The sequence below is a fragment of the Cyprinodon tularosa genome, unplaced genomic scaffold, assembly GCF_016077235.1.
Source record: "Cyprinodon tularosa strain WSP-4 unplaced genomic scaffold, ASM1607723v1 ctg919, whole genome shotgun sequence".
In the NCBI taxonomy this organism is placed as follows: domain Eukaryota; kingdom Metazoa; phylum Chordata; class Actinopteri; order Cyprinodontiformes; family Cyprinodontidae; genus Cyprinodon; species Cyprinodon tularosa.
In genome coordinates, this window is record NW_024039695.1 from 9726 (window position 1) to 31224 (window position 21499).

At 38.1% G+C, this 21499-nt stretch overlaps 1 protein-coding gene and 1 long non-coding RNA gene across 2 annotated transcripts; both read left to right on the plus strand.

Moving 5' to 3' along the window:
* Positions 1-698: 698 nt before the first annotated feature.
* On the plus strand, positions 699-2459 carry LOC119776209. The gene is made up of 4 exons (XR_005279753.1): positions 699-1036; positions 1842-1944; positions 2100-2150; positions 2240-2459. It is a non-coding gene; the product is annotated as an uncharacterized LOC119776209 (long non-coding RNA).
* A 4303-nt stretch (positions 2460-6762) lies between these two features.
* On the plus strand, positions 6763-19437 carry LOC119776204 (OX-2 membrane glycoprotein-like). Its single transcript, XM_038274492.1, has 8 exons — positions 6763-6861; positions 14097-14435; positions 14509-14811; positions 17063-17101; positions 17177-17258; positions 17354-17401; positions 17592-17757; positions 18041-19437. Exons 1-7 carry the CDS (start codon positions 6795-6797, stop codon positions 17746-17748), a joined length of 1035 nt encoding a protein of 344 aa, XP_038130420.1. The 5' UTR covers positions 6763-6794; the 3' UTR covers positions 17749-17757; positions 18041-19437.
* Positions 19438-21499: the final 2062 nt, after the last annotated feature.

The following is a 21499-nucleotide window of genomic DNA, read 5'->3' on the forward strand; positions in this document are numbered from 1 at the left end:
TGTAAGTACAAATGTGAAGCCCTTAAATGAATAACCTAAAATACGTTGCTGTTAAGTTTTCCTGCAAGATAATGATTCAACATATTAAATCAATTCCACAATCAACCTTCTTTCATTCCTAATGCTTAAAAAATTTGAGCTGAAGAGACAATTTACTATTATTTAAGCTTGGGGGACACTGTAGCCGAGGACAAATTGTTAACTTACAAAGGCGTATCTTACAGTCTAGCTGGGAGGTAATGTTCCTGCAGTTTCTCTGCTTGATTTTTTTAAAAACCAAGTAATTTAACTTCTATACAGGTGTAGCAGCTGTGGTCCAAACCAAGCTGAACGTCTTAGCAGCAGTGGGGGAAGATGCTCCTCTCAGCTGTCAGCTCCTGGAAACTAAAGATGTCCAGCAGGTCACCTGGCAGAAGGTCTTTGGAAGGAAAGAGAGGAATATCTGCTCCTACAGCGAGTATTTTGGTCAAACAGTGAATCCTGACTTTAAAGATAAAGTCCAGTTTACAGGAGCTGGACTGAAGAATTCCTCCATAGTTATCAGGAAGGTTACAGAGCAGGATGAAGGATGTTATCTCTGCTTGTTCAACATCTACCCTGATGGAGCTCTGAGAGGGACAACTTGTCTAAATGTCTATAGTAAGAACCAGACTGTATTCCAGAGTTAACTTCTATAACTAGATGTTGATCATGATGTTTATTCTCCTCCCAGAGCTGAATGAACCCATCCTTGATGTCAGCAGATCAAAGTCTCCTGCAGAGTCAGTTGTGTCCTGTTCAGCCACAGGTCGACCTGCTCCCACTGTAACACTGACTGTTCTACAGCAGAACCTCAGCTTCTCCCACTACAACAGCAGCAGTGTGACCCACAGCAACGGTACAGTCACCGTCACCACCACAGCTCTGCTGTCAGCTTCCAGCAGCACACAGGTTGGATGTTCAGTGTCAGTGCTCTCTGCTGCTCCCAGAGAGAAGCTGATCACCGTTCCTGGAGTTAAAGGAACATCTGATGATGGTCAAAGTGCATCATCTTATAGTGAGTATTCATGTTCATGTTCTCACCTTATAATAATAAAACTATGTTTTATGCTATTCAGAGTGGCTTAAACCTTCCCAGCTTAGCTGAGGAAGATTTTAACAGGGCATCACATTCACAAAATATCCCTTAAAGCACGGAGGTAGCAGCATCATGCTGTAGGAATGATTTCATTTCAAATGGGACAAGAAAGCTGTTAATTGTAAGCTGAATTGGCCTAGAAAAAAATGTTAGAGGCTTAATAAGACGTTAGATTGAGAGGCTGATGTTCCAACAGGTCAACAACTCTAAAGTTGCAGCCAGAGCTGCAAGACCCATTCAGTTCAATTAGGATCATTTCTATTAAAGAGCACCAGTTACAATCACAAATTATAGTTAAACAATTTTGCAAAGTAAATCAAAATGAATAACCCAATCTGACATTATTTAAGGTTGTCTGAATTATTTTTCTTTTAATGTTTGAATAAATCATAAATATAAAATGAACAATCGATTTTTTTTCAAAACAACTATTTTGTTTAGTATCGACAGCATGTCAAATTAGTGTTGTATCTGGATACACTAAGTAAAGATACTGGTATTTTTTAAAACCCCAGAAATGAGTCTTACCTTAGATTGACATCCATGTTTTAGAATGGCCTCATCAAAGTCCAGACTCTAATCCCTCTGACTTTTACCTACTTTGCAAAAAAAGAAGAAGTAGCCAAGATGTGTCTGCAAATCTGTTAGGAGATAAAATCTGAAGTACCTTCAGCTGAAACTATTAATCTGTTCTCATGTTGTTCCTTTTTTGTTTTTCTTTAAGGTAAAACTCTAATCATCATCATCATACCTCTAATAGTTGTGTCGGCCTGCATCTTTATTATTTCGCTCACTATACTGTTTGTCAAACAGCAAAAGAAAAACAGGTAATAAACCTCATTTTCTACACCACTTTTGTATTATGATATAAAACAGTTAAACTCTTAGACATTCAGGAGCATTAAAACATTTCCCGATGCATTTATGTACGGTAACTCTTTAAAGCTCATAAAGCAAAACAACATTTTTTTCTTTTATTCAGGGACCCTGAATGGAACAAAACACCAGTTAAATTATTACAAGACACAAATGGGTAAGAAATCATTTCAAATACCTTTTTTTTATGCATTTTAACAATTTGGTTAAAACGTGTCATTCTCTGATGCAAACATCTACAATAAGGAGGGAGAATCAGGTCCGACTGCGATCGTCTGGAAAAGGAAGCAAAGGAAAACGTCCACCTTCAGAGGCTGAAGCACATGTTAAGGACAATGTGGTTACTACTCTGACATTTTAACATGACAACATTGAGCTGTTCTGTGTTAGATTGTCTGCTTAAGTTGGCTGAAACCTTAAACTGAAACTGAAATGTTCACAATCCTGATTAATAGATAAACAATTTAGATCTTTTATATGGATAATATTTCAGTTAGATTTATACTTGCTGCATCTTTGAATCCAGCAAGAGTATTTTTTTATTCCTAATATTTTAAAGAATGAACATTTAATGTAAATATTTTAGAGAAAGAAAACTTCAAACAGGATGAAACAAAGAGGATGTCCTCTCAATGACCATGGAGCATACCAAATAATTAATCTATGATAAGTATGAACTCAAACATGATTATTTCAACCAAAATTATTTTATTTAGTGTCATTATTGTTGCAAGAATTAAAGCTGAATTAAATAAGATAACAATCCTGATAATAATTAAAGTTAGATCTTTTATATAGGCAAACGTTTCCGTTAGATTTACATATCTGTACATCCAGCTATAGTTTTTTTTCTAAGCATTTTAATAAATGACCATTTATTGTTTACACTTTAAGGAAAGAAAACTGTTTTTATTTTATTAAATTATTTTATTTTGTTTCATTACTTGTCTTTAATGTGTACCATTCCTTGTTGCAGCTAAAAGTTTCACGATTTTTTCAGCGTTAACAAGTAGCTCATCTGTGCCTATATTTTATGGTTTAAAAATATGTAAAAGCTACATTTTTTATTTTAACATCTAAAACCAGCATATTTATATACCATCAAAGAAGAGGGGCTCAGCATATTCTTTAAGGAAGTTTATTTACAGTTTGATAAAAAAAAACACCAATAGATTGCGCATTTGTAACTCATTTTAGTGAGTTGGCACAATTGTGTGGGAGGAAAAAAAGGATAATTAGGAATACTGTGATTAAACTAGACAGAAAATTTGGCAAAACAACATAAATTGTAGAATCAAGTTGTCACCTTAGATCTATGAATAGAGGTGTTTATTACATTTTTCTGTCTGGATAAACATATTTAATGCATATGAGTTGCATGTCTAACCCTTTTTACTGTTATGTAATATTCTCAGCTTTTTGTTAATCGAAGAAGTTAAATGCTTTATTTGCAAAAGTAAGTAATCAGATTACATTGATGACTGCTGATAAAATCACAGATCAAATTCTCTTTTTATTATTTATGTAATAAACTTTTTGTAATTAAACTGAGATTTGAAAATTGCAATGGGTTTTATGTCTTTTTCAACATATTATGTGAATGCTTTGTACTCTTCTGAAAATTATGAAATTGTTAGGGAGATGAAACATGCCGTCTGGAAATGGCAGACCTGGAGCAGTTTGCTCATCAGTAGGGGGACAAAATACCTGCTGAGAGGAGCTACAGTACAGGTTTGATTACGGCTATTGACAAAAAAGGTTGTATAACAAGATATTAAGTTAAGTTTCTTTTTAATCATTCTGTTGATGCATTGTTGAAGAGCAATATCTGACTTTCATTTGTTGTGTTTCATAGAATTTTTTATTCGTTATTACTTTTGTCAGATTCAAGTTATTCCTGTGACCATTCTGAGTTTTTCCTCATCATGTTAAGACTGGACTCCCTTGATGAGATGACTGCAGTCTTGTGTGCTCTTCTTGGTTGGAAAGAAAAACCTGCAGCCACACGGGCCTTTCTGGAACCAGTTTGAGACCCCTGAAAATCCAGTTTGGCAGACAGGAAGTCAATTAGATAATTAGTAATCAGGAGGTCTAGCTATCGATAGGAAGCATCCTGCTTCCTTCTCTTAAATCCTTCCTCACTGTCAGCACTATTCAGACACCACTTATTGTAGGCCAGATGGATAATCTGCAGCATTTAGGTTTAGTTCTACATCATATTCAATTGGGACTGCTCTGATTGTTCTGTTTAGAGAAATTAGGAACATTCTACTTAACTTGTAAAAAGAAACACCCTAATACCAAAGTTTGATTTTAGACAATCATGGTAACATTGCATATTTTTTAATTTTCATATGATTGCCATGAAACCATGTAGATACCACAAGAAACCACAATAACGTTGGCTTCTATGATTTTGCTGTTCCTTCATTCAAAGATGAAGCATTCTTTTCTGTTCCTTTTGAGTTTATATTATGTTTGCATAAGAACCTAAAACAACCTTTACTTAAAGTTATATATAAATGTTAAAACCAGCCATCCTGGCTCTTGCAGTTGTTCCTCCCTACTCTTTTGCATTTCCAAGAAAATATTCAGTTTAAATCTGCTTCTGTCTCTGTGGTTGTGCCTACCTAAGAGTTCACAAGCTTGCATTATGTAATTAACCATTTTAATACAGTAAGTCACCAGTATAAATGCATCTTTCATGGAAATACCTCAGAGGTTTTTATTTGAACAGTTATCTAAAAATGGAATGGAGCACAGAGAAAGGAGAGCATTGCTCAGAGAAGAGGGCAAGAGGCCCTTAGTTACTCTGAAGGAGTTGCAGATCGGAACTCAACTGCCTGGCAGTGTGTTTCCTGAACGGGGCCGCCTGTGGAGCTGGTTTACAATTGCCTTTTGTATCTCTGCTTCATTTTCTATGTCTGCTTCTGTCTCCTTGAACCCCACTCAGCCTTGGCAGATGGCCGCTCACACTGAGCCTGGTTCTGCTGGAGGTTTCTTCCTGTTAAAAGGGAGTTTTTCCTCTCCACTTTCGCTACAAGCATGCTATAGTGTTAGGGAATGAGTCGATGAAATCAGCTGGTTTTCCTTAGATAGATTCATTCAAATTGTCCAGATAGATAAGTTGCATTCAGCCTATATAATGTGCCTGATACTTCCATAGTCCAGCTTTAAAGAATCTTCCTTCATTTTCAGCAGTCGGTGTCTTTAACCCTCAGCTCCGCCTTAATCAGTCTCTGTTCTCTGTTCACTCAGTGGTAATGAAAATGATAATCGTTGTCAGTGCGCCGAAATAGCAAGAGAAGAAAAAATTGTGATTGTATGTGAACAGACAAAACCTGTACACTTAGAGGACTGAACATTCTATTCTATTCTATTCTATTCTATTCTATTCTATTCTATTCTATTCTATTCTATTCTAGAACTACTGATGTGTAATTCTTTTTGCCTGATGACACCAAGGTGGTTTTGTTTCGCTATTACTTTGATGTACTATTTCAAAAATATACTAAAAATAAGACTATAAATAATTGTTTCAAAAAATGTTATTTTTAAAATCAAGTTGTACTATCATGCATATCATATCTACCCTGAACAACAACAAAAAAAGCTTGCCTTACTTTTTAAACTACGAGTGAAAAAAAGTCTGCTCTTTCTTGTTTACAGAGTTTTAAATATTGCATTTCTTTCACACCTAATCCCAATAACACACACTGAAGCTTTTTGTTGTAACACGAAACAACTTGGGGGTAGAAATATTCTTTTAACTAATTTTCAATAAATATTTGTAATGTTTGTTTAATTATTTATTTTATTATTTGATTTCAGCTCAAAATTCAGGGATTTATTCATATAGATACATCAAAACTTTTAGGATTTAAAAAAAATGCTAAGGAGTCAAGTTATTGCAACATCAATAATGCAATCATTAATTATGTGCTCATATATTACATTTACAATATATAACATGCAATTTTTAATATTTTGGCCACAACCATAAAATTACTAAAAGTCAGACAACATAAAGCTTGGAAATATGTTCAATGCTTCTATTCATTCTGAGGATGTTTAAAGTAAACAGATAGATTTAGTTTAACATCCATAACGCTAGTTTTTTGTATTTTTGTTATTCCCCAACTGGCCTTGATGCAGTCCTTAGTGTCTGTACTTTAAAACTAATCAACATTAACAAAAACATTTTATGTTTGCTGTATTTACTGTATCTTTTTTGGGTTGAATTAAAAATCCTCTGGAGTTTCACAATAAAAGCAGAGAAACCATCATCTCACAGATACCAGCACAAAGTAATTGCAATTTAAAGAAAATCTGTTTGAAACAATAAAACAAGCCCAAGCAAGTTTATTTCAACAGACCCTGTCACATAGGATCAATAAAATAAATTAATATACTTAGATATTATTTTATATTTTTATTTTACATAGCCAGTGTTAAAGGTATGTCTAGTGTTTTTATTCATTCATTTTCTAAGATACTTTTACCTAATTTGTGTGCATTCAACTTAAATGCTTGTGTGGCTATATAAGTGAACTTAAATTTCTCTAATGATGTCAATTTGATGCAGGACTTAATTAATTAAATTAATTGCATTTTTTTGTCAGTAACCTCGTTACATGCTACAGGAACTTTAGCCTCTTCTGCATTGACTGTTCTAATCAGTGCTTCTGGACCATCTATAAAACAATAGATAACTCTTGTTCATTTACATAATCTTGAGGCTGCACCACGTGTTGCCTTTCTCTCCGCCTTTTTTCAGTTTTCACTTCAGAATTGCACTACAATGCCACATGGAAGGAATCTATGGCTAATTCTATTTCTTTTTACCTTTGGAGGAGCATTTCAGAAAGGTGAGAATAAGCACTTCCAATGCTTTCGTATACATTGGGGGGGATTTTTAAAAATAAATTATTTAATGCATTGCTGACCAAGTGCTATGGAGTCAAACTTTCACTTTATTCAGTCTCTGAAGTCCAGTCTTTTCCTCAACTTTAGTTAAATAAGGAATTGAATCTAAAACCGTAATTATCAACAAATGGAATAAGGGTCGGAAATACTTTGACGTTGAAAGTTTGGTATTTCTTACGGAACCTTTCTTAGCTTAGTAAAAACGTTGTGTTCAGATCGATGTAAGCAGGTCCAGACCTGCCTTCTTGTTTTACTAGTTTAAAGGGGTGGAGCTCACCTTTAAAGATAACTGGAGTACATTTTAGATATAAATCTCCTTGTTGTTTTAGTATCAAATATCAAATATTGTTATAATTTTTGTCTCTCAGATTGTCAAAAAAAATCTACAATTAATATCCATGTTTACTCCTTTCTTAATTTGTCTTTTCTGATTTCTAATTTTTTTAATGCTCTTTATGGTAATTATAGTTTTTATTCATGAAAATGCCAGGATTAAACCTCTCATGAAATTAGATTATAATTTTTTTATTGAGCTGCACTTGTGGCCATTCTTTTATGATCACTCTTCAAAAACAGTCCCCTGTGTTCTATCTGCATATTAAAACTGACTATCTAGCTATCTATATTTGCCAATATGGCGAAGACACAACAATGTGGCCAAGTGAACAAGAGTGCACAGCATGTTACACCCACGCAAAGGCCCATAGAACATGAACATAAATATTTGTGAACTGAGTAAAGGAGTCTACAGGGACAGCTGGAGTTAAAAATAAAATCCTTTTACAGCTGAGTATTTTTAAAGGAATGTGGGAGAAAAAGGGAAACTTTTAAAAATAAGTAATACATGTTTAAGTTCAGAAGATGTTAAGGAAGCTTTTTATTTACTCAGGTGCTGTGGCAGATTACTCAAGAAACTTACATAATAACATTGTCATTTTTAAATCAGTGTTATGGGGCCAAGGCAGAAGCTGCATGTTGCTGAAATGGAAACTTTCTCTGATTACTTGGATCTCAGTCGCACAAAGATTTCACATTTGACTGAGACTAAGGGGTGTGGTTATCTGCACGGTTGGCAGAGTAGTTGAGCAATAGGATTGCTTCATAGTGACATGTTTTTGAGAAACGAGTTATGCAGAAAACAACATAAAGCTTTTGCAAAAGATTTTTAAGAACAGATGTGATCAGAGAATCTGGAGCTGGTTTCAAGCTTGGGGGAACTGCAGGGAGTTTACAGTAACTGTGGGAGAGGTTATGATCTTGAAATATGAGCTAACACACCCAATCATCCATTCTGGATATAAGAAGGATGACTGGGATCCAAAGCTGAGGTTTTCTCAGCGTAGGGGTGTATTCTGGCTGAGAAGGAGCAGCGCTGACAGGACCAAAGAATGCAGGAAAAACAATCCTGAGGCAGAGAAGCAGACATTAGGCAGACCTGACCGGGAGATGGGACTTGACAACCAGAGGTTAGCAAACATTCTTAGAAAAACCAGAGACTCAGGAGACTCAGCACCAGCTGGATCCAATCAGTGTGCACTACATCCACACACACACAGCAGCACAGCATAAATATTGCCATTGACTGATAACTTTGAAATAACACAAGGCAAATTTATGGTGTGACATTTGTGCACTGATTTATAATGCAAACTTCTAGCAAGTGTCTGCTCTCTGCCCTTGTACTGTTAGGAACCTGTTGTAACAGAAACAAGAGCTTTTCAAAGGTCCCTTTGTCCACAGTGGATGTGTAATAACTTGCACTGGGGAAATGCACATGCTCTCTTGGCTGTGTACGTAATGCAAAGGGTTTGTTGCAACAATGGGTGTCAAGGGTTAAAGATTACCAAAACTGTCTGATCTACTGGAAAGGAGGCAGGATATTAAATGAAAAGATATTGTATTGCAGTTCAGAGTAGTTAGAGACCTGTTCAGGTGGTTTAAGGCTAGTGAAGCTAAAAAAGAAATAATCTGCAAAACATAGAGACCACTTTCTCAGAACGTAACCCCTGTACCCTTTGAAGACCACCGCAGCAGAAGACCACAAAGATCTCTTGTTGGCTAAGAACATAAACTTATTAGAATAATTCACACTGGTTAACTAAAGTTACACAATAAAGTCTCTAAATATGTTCCTTGTTTTTTAGAGTATTGATTTTACCAGCAGTACTAAAAAAAAAAAAAAAATCATGCCTTCTTCAGGTACACAAAGCACATGTCAACCAGATGAGCAAACTCCCACGAAGCCTCAAGCACCCTGCAGAAGGTGTAGAACTGAGTCAGTGTTCCACAGCTGGAAAGAAAACAAACACTGCTCTTTCTTAAGCTAAGGTTTGCAGTTGGCAGAACTCTCCTCTCCAGTCCCCTGGCATAGGCCATCTTTGTAAAACTGAGAGGTGTGCTCGCACTGTAATTGAACCACACACACTGTCCCCCTTTCCTGTCAAGGTCAGTCAGCACAGGGCCATTGACCCTGATGACATTGAAGAAGCGGTATGTCATCCACCCCCTAAGCCTCGCCACCATGAAGATTTCCAATCACCTCATTCCTGCTGCATATAGGACTGTGGAGGGGTTAACCTCTGTAACTGGTCCTGCCCAAAATGCAGCAGCGGTATGTTTGATGCTGACAGGGCGAAGTCATTGGGATGATGAGCAGCGCCTTCAAGCTGGAGTCGATGGTTCTGACCAGAAAAAGTGGTTCAACCACCTAATGTTTAATGTTTATGCATTTAACAGACGCTTTCATCCAAAGCGACTTACAATATACTGTAGACACAATTTCACAGTTATCCTTAATATGACAATAAGTTCTCTAAAAGGAAAAATCCCTTGTCAGAATCAGTGGGGATAGCAGAGAGAGAGAGGGGGGAGTGCAGAAAGAGTAGTAGAGAGGTACAGAGGTATGGGTAAGACGGAAGACGGATGTGCTTAAAAGAGGTTGGTCCTTAAGTGTTTCCTAAAGATAGAAAGGGAGGCTGCTGTTCTCATTGTGCTTGGTAGGTCATTCCACCCTCTTGGAACAACCCATGAAAACAGTCTGGATTGTCCTAAGCGTGGCATAGGTACTGCTAGTAGGCAATCCATTAATGGCCAGAGTGACCAAGTTGTGATATGAGCCTTTGCAAGAGGGTTCATTCAGATGGGAGCCGTCTCCAACTTCGGGTTGGAGAAGAGTTCCTGCCTCAAATGAAGGATTTAATGTCTGTACTGTCCAGTTCATGAGAAAGAGAAACAAAAAGTGGAAGATCAACAAAAGATGGTGTCACTGTTGCCTGTGGATACTACAACAGATCGGGTCAAAAAAGAGCTCAGCCAAAAGGCAAAACTCTTGATTTACCGGTCAGTCTAAGTAATGTGATGTAGGCAGTAGTCCTTTTGAAGACGCCTATGCCTTGGGGCTTATTCCCAGTTCTTTTTAGCTGGACATATCACTCTTTATAAAAATAACACTGAATAACACTTCTTATAGTCAACAACTAAGACAGGACTTAAAACTTCAACATGATTTAATCTAAGTTTAACAGAGAAATGTGAGGCAGAGCACTGGGCTCATGTTACCTTTGGAAGAAAACTTTTCCCATCGGTTCTCATACCTTAGTGATATCTGCAAAGTTTACAGTATGTGTCATACTTGTCTATCTTATAGGGTGTGTAATTGTTTCAAAAGTCCAGACCCACTTTAGATGGCCTGCTGCTCTTGCAGCTATGAAGACACGTGTTGCCTTTATCAGGCCTGGCCCACCATTGTTTTTGTAATGTCAACTAAGAACGCCTTTGGACTGGTCCTATAAATACCTTACTTTGGGGAGTGAAGAGAATTTGTTGTTTCAACAGAGGAAAATGGGAGGGAATTAATAGTCATCTAATAAAATGGCCATCATACAGATAAGCTTATGTTGGGCCTAAAACAGAAGACCCAGTAATGATTGTCTGAGAGGATGCAGGTAACAAGATAGTGTGAATTGACCAACTGGCTGGATGGAAGTCACACAACCGTGTGATTCTGCCTGGAGGTCATAAAAGTTTATGACCCTTCTGGTTGATTCACAGCATAGAAATGTAACATCCTCTTTCTTTCAATGTTTCATATGTCCACACAATAATTTTATAATTATCACTCTAACATTTCCCTCCTCTTATACATAAAAACATCAGCATCTTTCAATTCATATTGTATTCATAGGAGTAGGAATATGAGTACAAACATAACAGTCTGTTTTGTTCAAATCTTCAGCAACGCGCTTGGCATGTTGCCACCACATATTGGCACCGTATGGATGACTTTCTGTGGATCCATCAAAAATCATCCTGCTCTTCCTTTGTTTCAGACGGTCAGTTTGAGTCCCTAGAAACACCACTCCAACGGTCACCACCAGGCAGATGAACGTCATTAGTTTTTCCATCTTCATCAGGTCTTCCAATGAAACACCCATTAACTAGGACTCTAAAGGACTGGGTTAGGTTGTTTCCTTCACCAGCGTTGAGACGAGTGGTCCTAAAAAAAACCAAACCTCTTTGAAGCTGGACTTCACCACAGATCCCTCACCTTAGTTATGGGGTTCCTGTGAAGGTAATTGGGCTTCTTGCTGTGGAAAGTTTTTAATCAGTTTACAATGACTCTGGTGGATCCAAGTGTCTCTCTCCTGGATTTTCACGGCAGTGGGGGTTGTTAGTTGCACTATGTAGGGTCCTTCCCACCTCGGAGCTTTCTAAGTTTTCCTTTTGATGATTTTAATCAGCACTCGGTCTCCAGGCTTCAGGCCTTCCTTTGGGGAAACAAAAGGAGCACTAGGCAGATTACATGTTTTCCGAACAGTTTTGTCGCTGAAAAGCTTCAGCATCCACTTAGTTAGCGGGTCAATGTCATCTTGTTCTTTTTCTGCCCATGGCTTTCCTGTTTCTGCCATGAATTTTCTCAATCTATTTTTAACATCCTTGGACCATTTAACTGGGTTCTGTCTGGCTGGAGGTAAACCTTGACAGGCAGTCCGCATCTCTGCATCTGTCCATGGCCCACACACAAGAACAGTGGGTCCACAATCCAGTGGGTCACCATCTTGGGGTCCCGTGCATTGACCACAATGAGGGTTGGCCACCTCCAACACCGGAAAAGCACATGGACAGGGGGCCTGCTCCTTCTCCTCCAATATCACCACACGATGGTGGGGCTACTGGAGGAGGAACAGTGGCATGGCTGTGTTCATATTCACCGTGATGGGGTTTATGTCCACCTTCCTGCGCAGCTGATGCCACTGCTTGAACCCCATCACCCCCTTGAATTTGATTAGGGTCAGGATATTGAGGAAGCATACGGGATACAACAGTTTCTTCATCAGCTTTAACTTTTACAGCAGCAATTGTAGCTTTTTTTCTATCCTTCTTCTGTTGTATTTGGCTTTCCCTATTTTTTGCTTGCATAATCCACTTATTTAACTCTTCTAATTCTTTTCTGTATTTAGCTTGTTTTCTTTTTGATTTATACACCAACTTCATCTCCACCTTCTGCTGAATCTTCGTCAGCGGCTCAACTCTCAACTTTCCATCCCAGTCCTCCTTCTCAATCCACTTTCTGGCAAACTCTGGGTCACCACCACAACACACAAATTCTTGCCTCTGCATCCACAAGAGTTATACTGTATTAATTCCTGCTGTTTTAGTATGAAACAACAGAACACAGTGGTTCGATTGTTTCCTCACACACTTTCACACAGTCACACACACCTATTCTAAGGCCTAATATTTTTTATTTTTTTTACAACACAAAGTCCCAGACTCGAATGCACAGAATACCCAGATCCCAGACCTGTAAACAAAACTTGGTTTCGTCAAATATTCTTGCAACTACAACCAGTTATAGCTTGAACACAGAGGGTCCCAGACCCGAATGCACAGAATACCGATCACAGATCTATCACAACAAACCCTGTTTTTCAAATATTCTAGCGACTACAACCAGTTATAGCTTTCACAAAGAGGGTCCCAGACCCAAAACGCACAGAATACCGATCCCAGATCTCTCACAACAAACCCTGTTTGTCAAATATTCTAGCGACTACAACTAGTTATAGCTTTCACACAGAGGGTCCCAGACCCAAATGCACAGAATACCGATCCCAGATCTCTCACAACAAACCCTGTTTGTCAAATATTCTAGCGACTACAACTAGTTATAGCTTTCACACAGAGGGTCCCAGACCCAAACGCACAGAATACCCAGATCCCGGATCTGTAAACAAAACTTGGTTTCGTCAAATATTCTTGCAACTACAAGTTATAGCTTGAACACAGAGGGTCCCAGACCCAAATGCACAGAATACCCAGATCCCGGATCTGTAAACAAAACTTGGTTTCGTCAAATATTCTTTTAACTACAAGTTATAGCTTGAACATGGTCCCAGACCAGCTTTTGATAAAAAACTTTAGGCGTACTCTTTCTGTGCAGATCAGTCCTCAGCTTGAGTCATCACCAGGATGTCCAGGGCAGGGCTGGACAAACCTATTGGCTCCGTCCGGCAAAGGGTGGACGGCTGTTGACAGTTTCTTGGCCTTGGTCCCGCACGGTCCTGGACAATTGGATCTTGACTCCCGGAGTTTCAGCACCAAAAAATGTTGGGTTTTAATCCAGAAAAATGTGAGTTTAAAAGATTAAAAGGAAATGATCAACACAGAGACAGGGTTTTGTGACGTCAGCGTCTGCCGGGTGGAGAGAAGATGCTGGCTCGGAAAACCAGCACCTTCTCCCACAGATCCCTTCATAGCAAAGCCTTTTATTAACAGTTTACAACATCAAACAGGCGGGCCTAAAACAGAAGACCCAGTAATGATTGTCTGAGAGGATGCAGGTAACAAGATAGTGTGAATTGACCAACTGGCTGGATGGAAGTCACACAACCGTGTGATTCTGACTGGAGGTCATAATGATTGTCTGAGAGTATGCAGGTAACAAGATAGTGTGAATTGACCAACTGGCTGGATGGAAGTCACACAACCGTGTGATTCTGCCTGGAGGTCATAAAAGTTTATGACCCTTCTGGTTGATTCACAGCATAGAAATGTAACATCCTCTTTCTTTCAATGTTTCATATGTCCACACAATAATTTTATAATTATCACTCTAATAGCTTACTATGCTCAATTTTTTTTTTTTTTTTTTTTTTTTTTTTACTGTTTCCTGAAGATGTAGCAGCTGTTATCCAGACCCAGCAGACTGTCTTAGCAGCAGAGGGTGAAGATGCTCCTCTCAGCTGTCAGCTCCTGGAAACTAAAGAGGTCCATCAGGTCACCTGGCAGAAGGTCTTTGGAAACAAAAAGATAAATATCTGCTCCTACAGCGAGTATTTTGGCCAAACAGTAAATCCTGGCTTTGAAGAAAAAGTTCAGTTTACAGAAGCTGGACTGCAGAAGTCCTCCATAGTGTTCAGGAATGTTACAGAGCAGGATGAAGGATGTTATCTCTGTTTGTTCAACACCTTTCCTGATGGAGCTCTGACAGGGACAACCTGCCTGAAGGTTTATGGTAAGAACCAGACTGTATTCCAGGGTTAACTTCTATAACTAGATGTTGATCATGATGTTTGTTCTCCTACCAGAGCTGCATGAACCCATCCTTGATATGAGGAGATCAAATGTTTCTGCAGAGTCAGTTGTGTCCTGTTCAGCCACAGGTCGACCTGCTCCCACTGTAACACTGACTGTTCTACAGCAGAACCTCAGCTTCTCCCACTACGACAGCAGCAGTGTGACCCACAGCAACGGTACAGTCACCGTCACCACCACAGCTCTGCTGTCAGCTTTCAGCAGCACACAGGTTGGATGTTCAGTGTCAGTGCTCTCTGCTGCTCCCAGAGTGAAGCTGATCACCGTTCCTGGATTTACAGAAACATCTGATGATGGTGAGAAGACTCTCTTTATAGTGAATACTCATATCCATGTATTTCTGTACATTTTCTCATATTCATGGTTATAAGGGAATGTAAGTTGGTGGACCAACTCAAAGTAGTTCATAATTGTGGAATATTTTTGAATGAAAAAATTACAATGCTGAGGTTCTAGAATCCTTCAGACCCTGTATGGGCACAGCAAACTTGTGGAAGAAGAGTTTGTTAATATGACCTAGACTTAGACAACTTTTATTGTCATTTTCACTATGGCTTGGTCCAGCAAGGTGTTAGAATTGTCTGTGAGGACATCAGCTAGCTGACCAGCACACTCCTTGAACACCTGCCCAGGTATGGTATGGGGGCCTGGTGCCTTTCTTGGGATGACTCACCTCAGAGTCTTCCACAATTCAGCTGTGTCAAGGTTGAGTACCTCCTCTTCCTGATGTGGTTCTTTCATTGCTGGAGTGCTTTTTAGTGCCTCAAACCTTCTAAAGAAGTTTTTGAGTTCAGTCAGCATCAGCTGCACCCACCAGGAGGGAGGATGTGTTGCAGTCTGTGATTGCCCATATGCCTTGCCACATCCTTCTGGTGTTTCTGGCATCATGGAAGAGATCCTGGATCTTTTGGCTGTGGTTCTGCTTCTCTGATCTGATGGCATGGGTCCAGTTGGCACACGCTGTCCTCAGTGCCTCTCTGTCACCAAACTTGAAAGCTGAGTTCCGTGCTTTTAGTGATATCCGAACCTCCTCATTAGTCCAGGGTCATTGGTTGGCCCAGGTGGTGATGTCCTTTGTGGTGCTGATGTCCTCAATGCATATGTCGATTTAGGCTGACACAGTCATGGAATACTCATCTATATTGATTTTGTTGTCATATCTAGCCACAGCTTTAAAGACGTTCCAGTCAGAGCATTCAAAACAGTCCTGGAGTTTCCCCAGGTACTGAGGGCCCCCTTAATCCACACTGTACTTTGTCCTGATTAGCTGGGGCCTGTATGCAGGAATTAGTATGACAGATATGTTATCTGATGACCCGAGGTTGGGGCGGGGAGCTGCTTTGAATGCATCTTTAATGTTAGAGTAGGCATTTTGTCCCCGAGTTGCTTAGCCCACATGTTGGTAAGAATGAGGGAGCAGTCTTCAAGTTAGCCTGGTTAAAATTCCCAGCAATAATGAAAACACCCTCTGTCCTCTTCAGATTAGAGCTCAGAGATAGCCTGCCCTGGTAGAGAATCTTTATGGCCTCTTTTGGATTAGCGCTCGGAGGGACATATACTGTACAGCAGTGATGCTAACCATACTAAACTCTATAGGCAGATAGAACGGTCGGCAATTAATTGTCAGAAACTCAATGTCTGGAGAGAAGAAGCTGTTGATTGATCTAGCATTTTTACACAAGCTACCAATCTTCGTTTTTGAAGAGACCTTGTGGCAAAGATCATCCATTTTGTTATCCAGTGATGGGATGTCGGAGAGCAGGATTGATCAGTGGTGGGTGGGATTTCCTAGCGCACCGCCTCTTCCCGCCTTATCTTGAGCCTGTTCCATTAGTCCAGTACTCTGTTTTCATGCATCTGAAACTCTGCAGTGTAATAAACGGTCAAGAATGGCTATATTTATAAGTCCGGACAAAACATTTTATGACCGTAGCTCCAATAGGCGGTCGAAGATGTAGAATCTATGCCCTTTTTGTAGTGTTTTAAGCTGTATATTTTGTTAAATTGTTGAAAGCTGTATCCGCCCTGATATGACACCAAATTGGTGGTAATCCTGTAAATATAACCAACACAGTCTGAGGGGGAAAGTAAATGCTGCAGCTTATCAAATCATAATACAGTACTTCGGGATGGTAACATCATACTTAGGTGAAAATGGATAGAGTTAAATACAAGATAATACTAAAAGCTTTCTGGCTGCAACTTTAAACTGGAGTAGAAGTTCACAGAAGCTAAATGCACCCATGTGTTAAAATGACCTAATCAAAGTGCATAGCTAAATTAAACTGAGATATGTGGAAAGAGTTAAACACTAATGTTTAGATGATCCAAATACACTTGGATGCCACCCTTAGATTTTTATAGGAGAAAAAAAAAACACATTCTTTGCTATAATAAACTTTAAATCCTACTGTCACATAAAATTACCAAAAGAAAAGTCATAAAGGTTGTGGTCTGTTTTTCAAATTATTAAAAGAAAAGTAGGCAGGAATTTTTTTTTTTTTACTGTGAGGTTCTGTTATTTTTATTCTCGTGTTTTTTTTTTAGGTTTGGTTGAAGACTCTGGACCTGATCACAGTGTTATTGGTATGTAGTGTTCAGGCTTTTTATAATTTCTCTTCATTCAGTCATGTTTCTAACGCCTGTTATTTTTCTGCAAAGGATGGATTGTTGGGGTGTTGGCCATTGGAGTTTTAGTGGCTTTACTTGCCATTTTCTGGTTTAGACGAAAGAATCAGAGCAGGTACTACTATCAGAGAACTTAGCTGTTTTGTCAGTAATCAGTTTATTATTCATTTATAATTACTTAATTTATAAAACCCTTAATTTGCCACACAGGAAGCATCAAAAAGAGAAAAACTCAAAGGAACAAATCAGCGTTATTCAGTAAGTTTTTTTTAGTTATATATCACTGAAATTATTACATTGTTTACATATTAATATTTTAAAATTGCTTCTAATGTGATAACAATATCACATTCACTCAACATAATGGTATGACATTTTCTTTTGAACGTCTTTGACTAATTTACTTTAACAGTCTTTAGGCTAAAACATATTTTTCTTTTTAATCAAGGAATGAGGAAATCTTTGTGCCACAAAAGAACATTGAGGAGCAGACATCTGTCTTAATCAACAGACAAACCAGCAAATCACCAACAACAAAATATCCAATAACACTTGATGTAGAAAGCTCTCCACATCCAATACTGACAGGAAAAAAATCTTCATAACCAAACCTGGTTTGTATGTTTTATACGAATAAAGATCTAATTAAGTCATTTTATACATTTTTAAAATAACCAGAAATAATCCTTTTGTGACTTTCTTTCCAATTTCCCCATCATAGATGTGTGTGTATGCATTTATATGTATGTGGGTAAATATACATATAGAAAGTGAGAGCGATCTGAAAAACATTTCTCCACTCTTCATGATTTGTGTGTTTCAATGCCTTCAATTTCCTTTTCATCACCCACTCAGAGGTGTAATTACTTTTTTTTTTTTTTTTTTTTTTTTTTTTAGTTTTATAGGATTTCCCCTCTGCAGAATCCTCGTTGGTTTCAGCTGGAGGTCACAAACAGATGAGGACCGGACTTTCTCTTTAAGGAGTATTTATTAGACTCAGAATACTTCTACGTCTTCCTGGTCCTGAAGGTGTAAAACAGTCCCACATAATCACATTACCACCACCATGTTTTACTGCTTATATGATATTCTTTTTCTGAAATGTGGGTTTAGTATTGTACCAGGTGTAATGGGACACACACCTTTCATATTCAGCTTTTGTCATGTAAGCCAACAAAATGTTTTCCTCAAAGTGTTAAGAATCTGTAGCAGCCTATTGGAATTAACAGCCAGATGCAGGGATTTCCAAACAGGTGCGATTTAATCTTGACTTTTCTTGTCAAAGACACAGTGAAAACTGAAGCATGAAATACTGAAATAATGAAAGAATATGTAATTGTTGGACATGCTTAACCATTGTTTAAAATTAAAACCTTAATGTTCACACATACAACAAAAAAGGATTTTTATTGTCCTTAACTCGTCAGCTGTTTTGTTTTTTAAATAAAAAAACGAATGATGTTCTACTGCTTCAAAAATAAATGAATAACATTAACTATCACAAATCACAATTGTGCATATTAATACCTCATTCTGCTTTACAAAGGCTCTATTTTAAGAGTTCCGGTTCTGGTTCCTTCAGGATCTAACGCTGTTTGAACATGCTTAGCAAGAACAGGAAGTGCAGTAAATCACAAAACACAAGTAGAAGAAATCTACCCTTCTTCAAAATAAAGCATAAGTTAACCACTAGGTGTAACTGCTTGGCCAATGAACATGAAGGAGAATTTGATCATTTAGTTATTTACAGAATCATGGAGATTTATTCTGGAAAATTTTGAGATGAGCCTTTTTTGCTCTGCAGTGGTTTTAGTTTTGGACCTCTGCTATTTTTGCTCAGTCTTTTTCCCACAGTGGAGGCTTGAACTCTGAACTTAACTGAGGTTAGTGAGGCTTGCAGTTCTTTAGATGATGATGTGGGGTCTTTGGATCCTATTGGATGCTCTGTTCTTTGGGTATTTTGGTCAGTAAGCTCCTGCTAAAACGTTCACCACAGTTCACGATGCTGTATGCTGGAGACCCGAAGCTTTAAAAATGGCTTTGTAATCCTTTTCCAGACTAACAGATCACAATTATTTTATTTCTTATTTGTTTTCAAATTTCTCAGTATCTCGGCATGATGTCAAGCTTTTAAATTGCTCTTCTTTGTGTCAGACATGTCCTTCTTAGTTGATTTCTAGATTGAGAGGAATGAGGCTGTAATTAGTCTTGGGTGTAGCTAGAGAAAGTGGGCCAAGGGGCATTAGGTTATGTTCACCTTTACAATAAAAACGTTCATTTCATTTAAAACTGCATTTTGTGTTCTTGTGTTTTCTTTAACTGGTATTTAGATTAGTTGATGTTCTGACAATCCTAAAGCACAACTGCATACCTTCTAACAAATTATTAGCTTTTCTTGAATTGTATAATATTATTTTGCCTCTCAATATACTGAAAAGCACTTGGCGTGAATTCATGCTCATTGCAGCTGCCCTTTTTATACATTCATCCATCTAACTTTAAAGGGTTGGATCCATCTCTCGGTCCTCAAGGCACACAGCATGTTTCAGATTTCTCTCTGCTTTAACCCAACTGACTCAGAGGATCGCAGTTCAGCAAAGCTTGTCAATCTGCTATCAGTTTATATCAGGTTTGTGAAAGCTGGGAAACATCCATGACATGTAGGGAAGTGTGCCTAGAGGACTGGGATTGAAAAACACTTGGGTATGAGACCCAGAGCGCTAATTTAAATCATTCTGAGCTCCCCTCAAGAAAAGAGCTACCCAAGCTAGAAAAGTTTTAGTAGGTAACAAAACATATGGGGGGGGGACTGATTATCGTTCTTACATATATTAAAAATGTCAGGCATTCTAAAAAATAAGATTAGTCTTAAAACTTTTTATTTCAGAACTAAGCTTGAAGTCTAAAATTAATAAAACAATTGACTGATAATCATGTATATTATTCTGTTAATAAATAAGTTATTAAAATAAGTTATTGAAATTACCATCAAAGAAAATGTAAGCCATCGAAGAGTATAGATCATAAAGTTATTGGGATAACGGTATGCTTCCCCCCGCCTGCCCGGTAAGACAGGCCGGGCTGAGCATGGGGCCGCCTGGTCGGGTTCGGTCGTTCCATCCCCTGCTGGCTCCCTGCCCCTGTCCGCCAAGGTTTCCGGACCAGCCCCAGAGCTGACGGCTCGGTTTTGCTGCACTGCAGTCAAACAATGTTACACACCCTATTCAGAGACCTTAAGGACCAGCACCAAATACCCTATATAATAATTCTATGACCCCTTTAAATTAAGAACAGACTGTATCCCAGGGTTAACTTCTATAACTAGATGTTCATCATGAAGGTTTTTATCTTCCCAGAGCTGCATGAAATCCTTAAGTTAATGTAAAGGCTTAATATAGATAGAATATAGATGTCCTGTGGGTTTTTCCCATGACACACCAGCTGCAATGGATGACTGGAAAGACAGGAATTCTAGTGTTTAGGCTGAAACAACTGTGTATTATGACTCAGACTGAGTCAGACAATAAAGTCTTGAGGAAAGTCTTTTCTCATATAAGGATGAATGTATTACAGTGGTTGTCTGAAAGGAGAATTCTCCAGTGTTTCAGTATACAAGCAGACTAGTAATGTTCGTCTGACAAATAAGCGTTAGTTTTTTTCAAGAGAGACAAGGAACTTTACAAATAATTGCAAAGCTGTGTTAAAGCATCAGGAGTTGCTGTGACATTTGCCCTGGTTTGTTGGATGCATTGCTAAGCAAAAGGATTGGTTTCTCCTAAAAAAGGGATACTTGTTTAGTAATAGAGAGAGAGAACGCAACTATACAGTCACAAGGGAACGTTCACATACTTTTGTGTAGCAATGTTCTCATGCTCAAAATAAAGGTCAACAATCTTTATTATGATATTGCAAATAAGATATATGAAAAATTAAGGACATTTTTGGACTGACAAAATAAAAACTAATGATTATAAATAATTAAACTGATGCATTAATGGAGTTCCAGTAAGATGGAAACATAAGCTATGTTTTGTTTATATATATTTTTTTCTAAATGCAAATGAACCAAATATGTGTTCTGTTCAGCTGTTAAACAATAAAATCTTGTTTATTTGAATATCTGAGTTAGTTTTTATGGGGGGAAACCCATTTGGATGCCCTAAATGCAAAACTTTTAAACTGCATAAACATTTGTAACTTATCACCTCATGCTCATTTGCAATTCTATCAGTCATCGCAACATGAACTTGCGACTGGTAGTATGAACTAATAACCACTTGATTTAACAATTTTTTAAACTATATTCAATTTACTTTAACAGACTATTTTGGGTGTTTTCAAAATCGACATTAGGAT

Excerpts from the sequence above, each read along its gene's own strand:
- LOC119776204 (XM_038274492.1), top strand. The coding sequence starts at position 6,795 with ATGCCACATGGAAGGAATCTATGGCTAATTCTATTTCTTTTTACCTTT. Across the intron at positions 14,436-14,508 it reads AACCTGCCTGAAGGTTTATG|AGCTGCATGAACCCATCCTT; the intron begins GTAAGAACCAGA and ends TTCTCCTACCAG. Across the intron at positions 14,812-17,062 it reads TACAGAAACATCTGATGATG|GTTTGGTTGAAGACTCTGGA; the intron begins GTGAGAAGACTC and ends TTTTTTTTTTAG.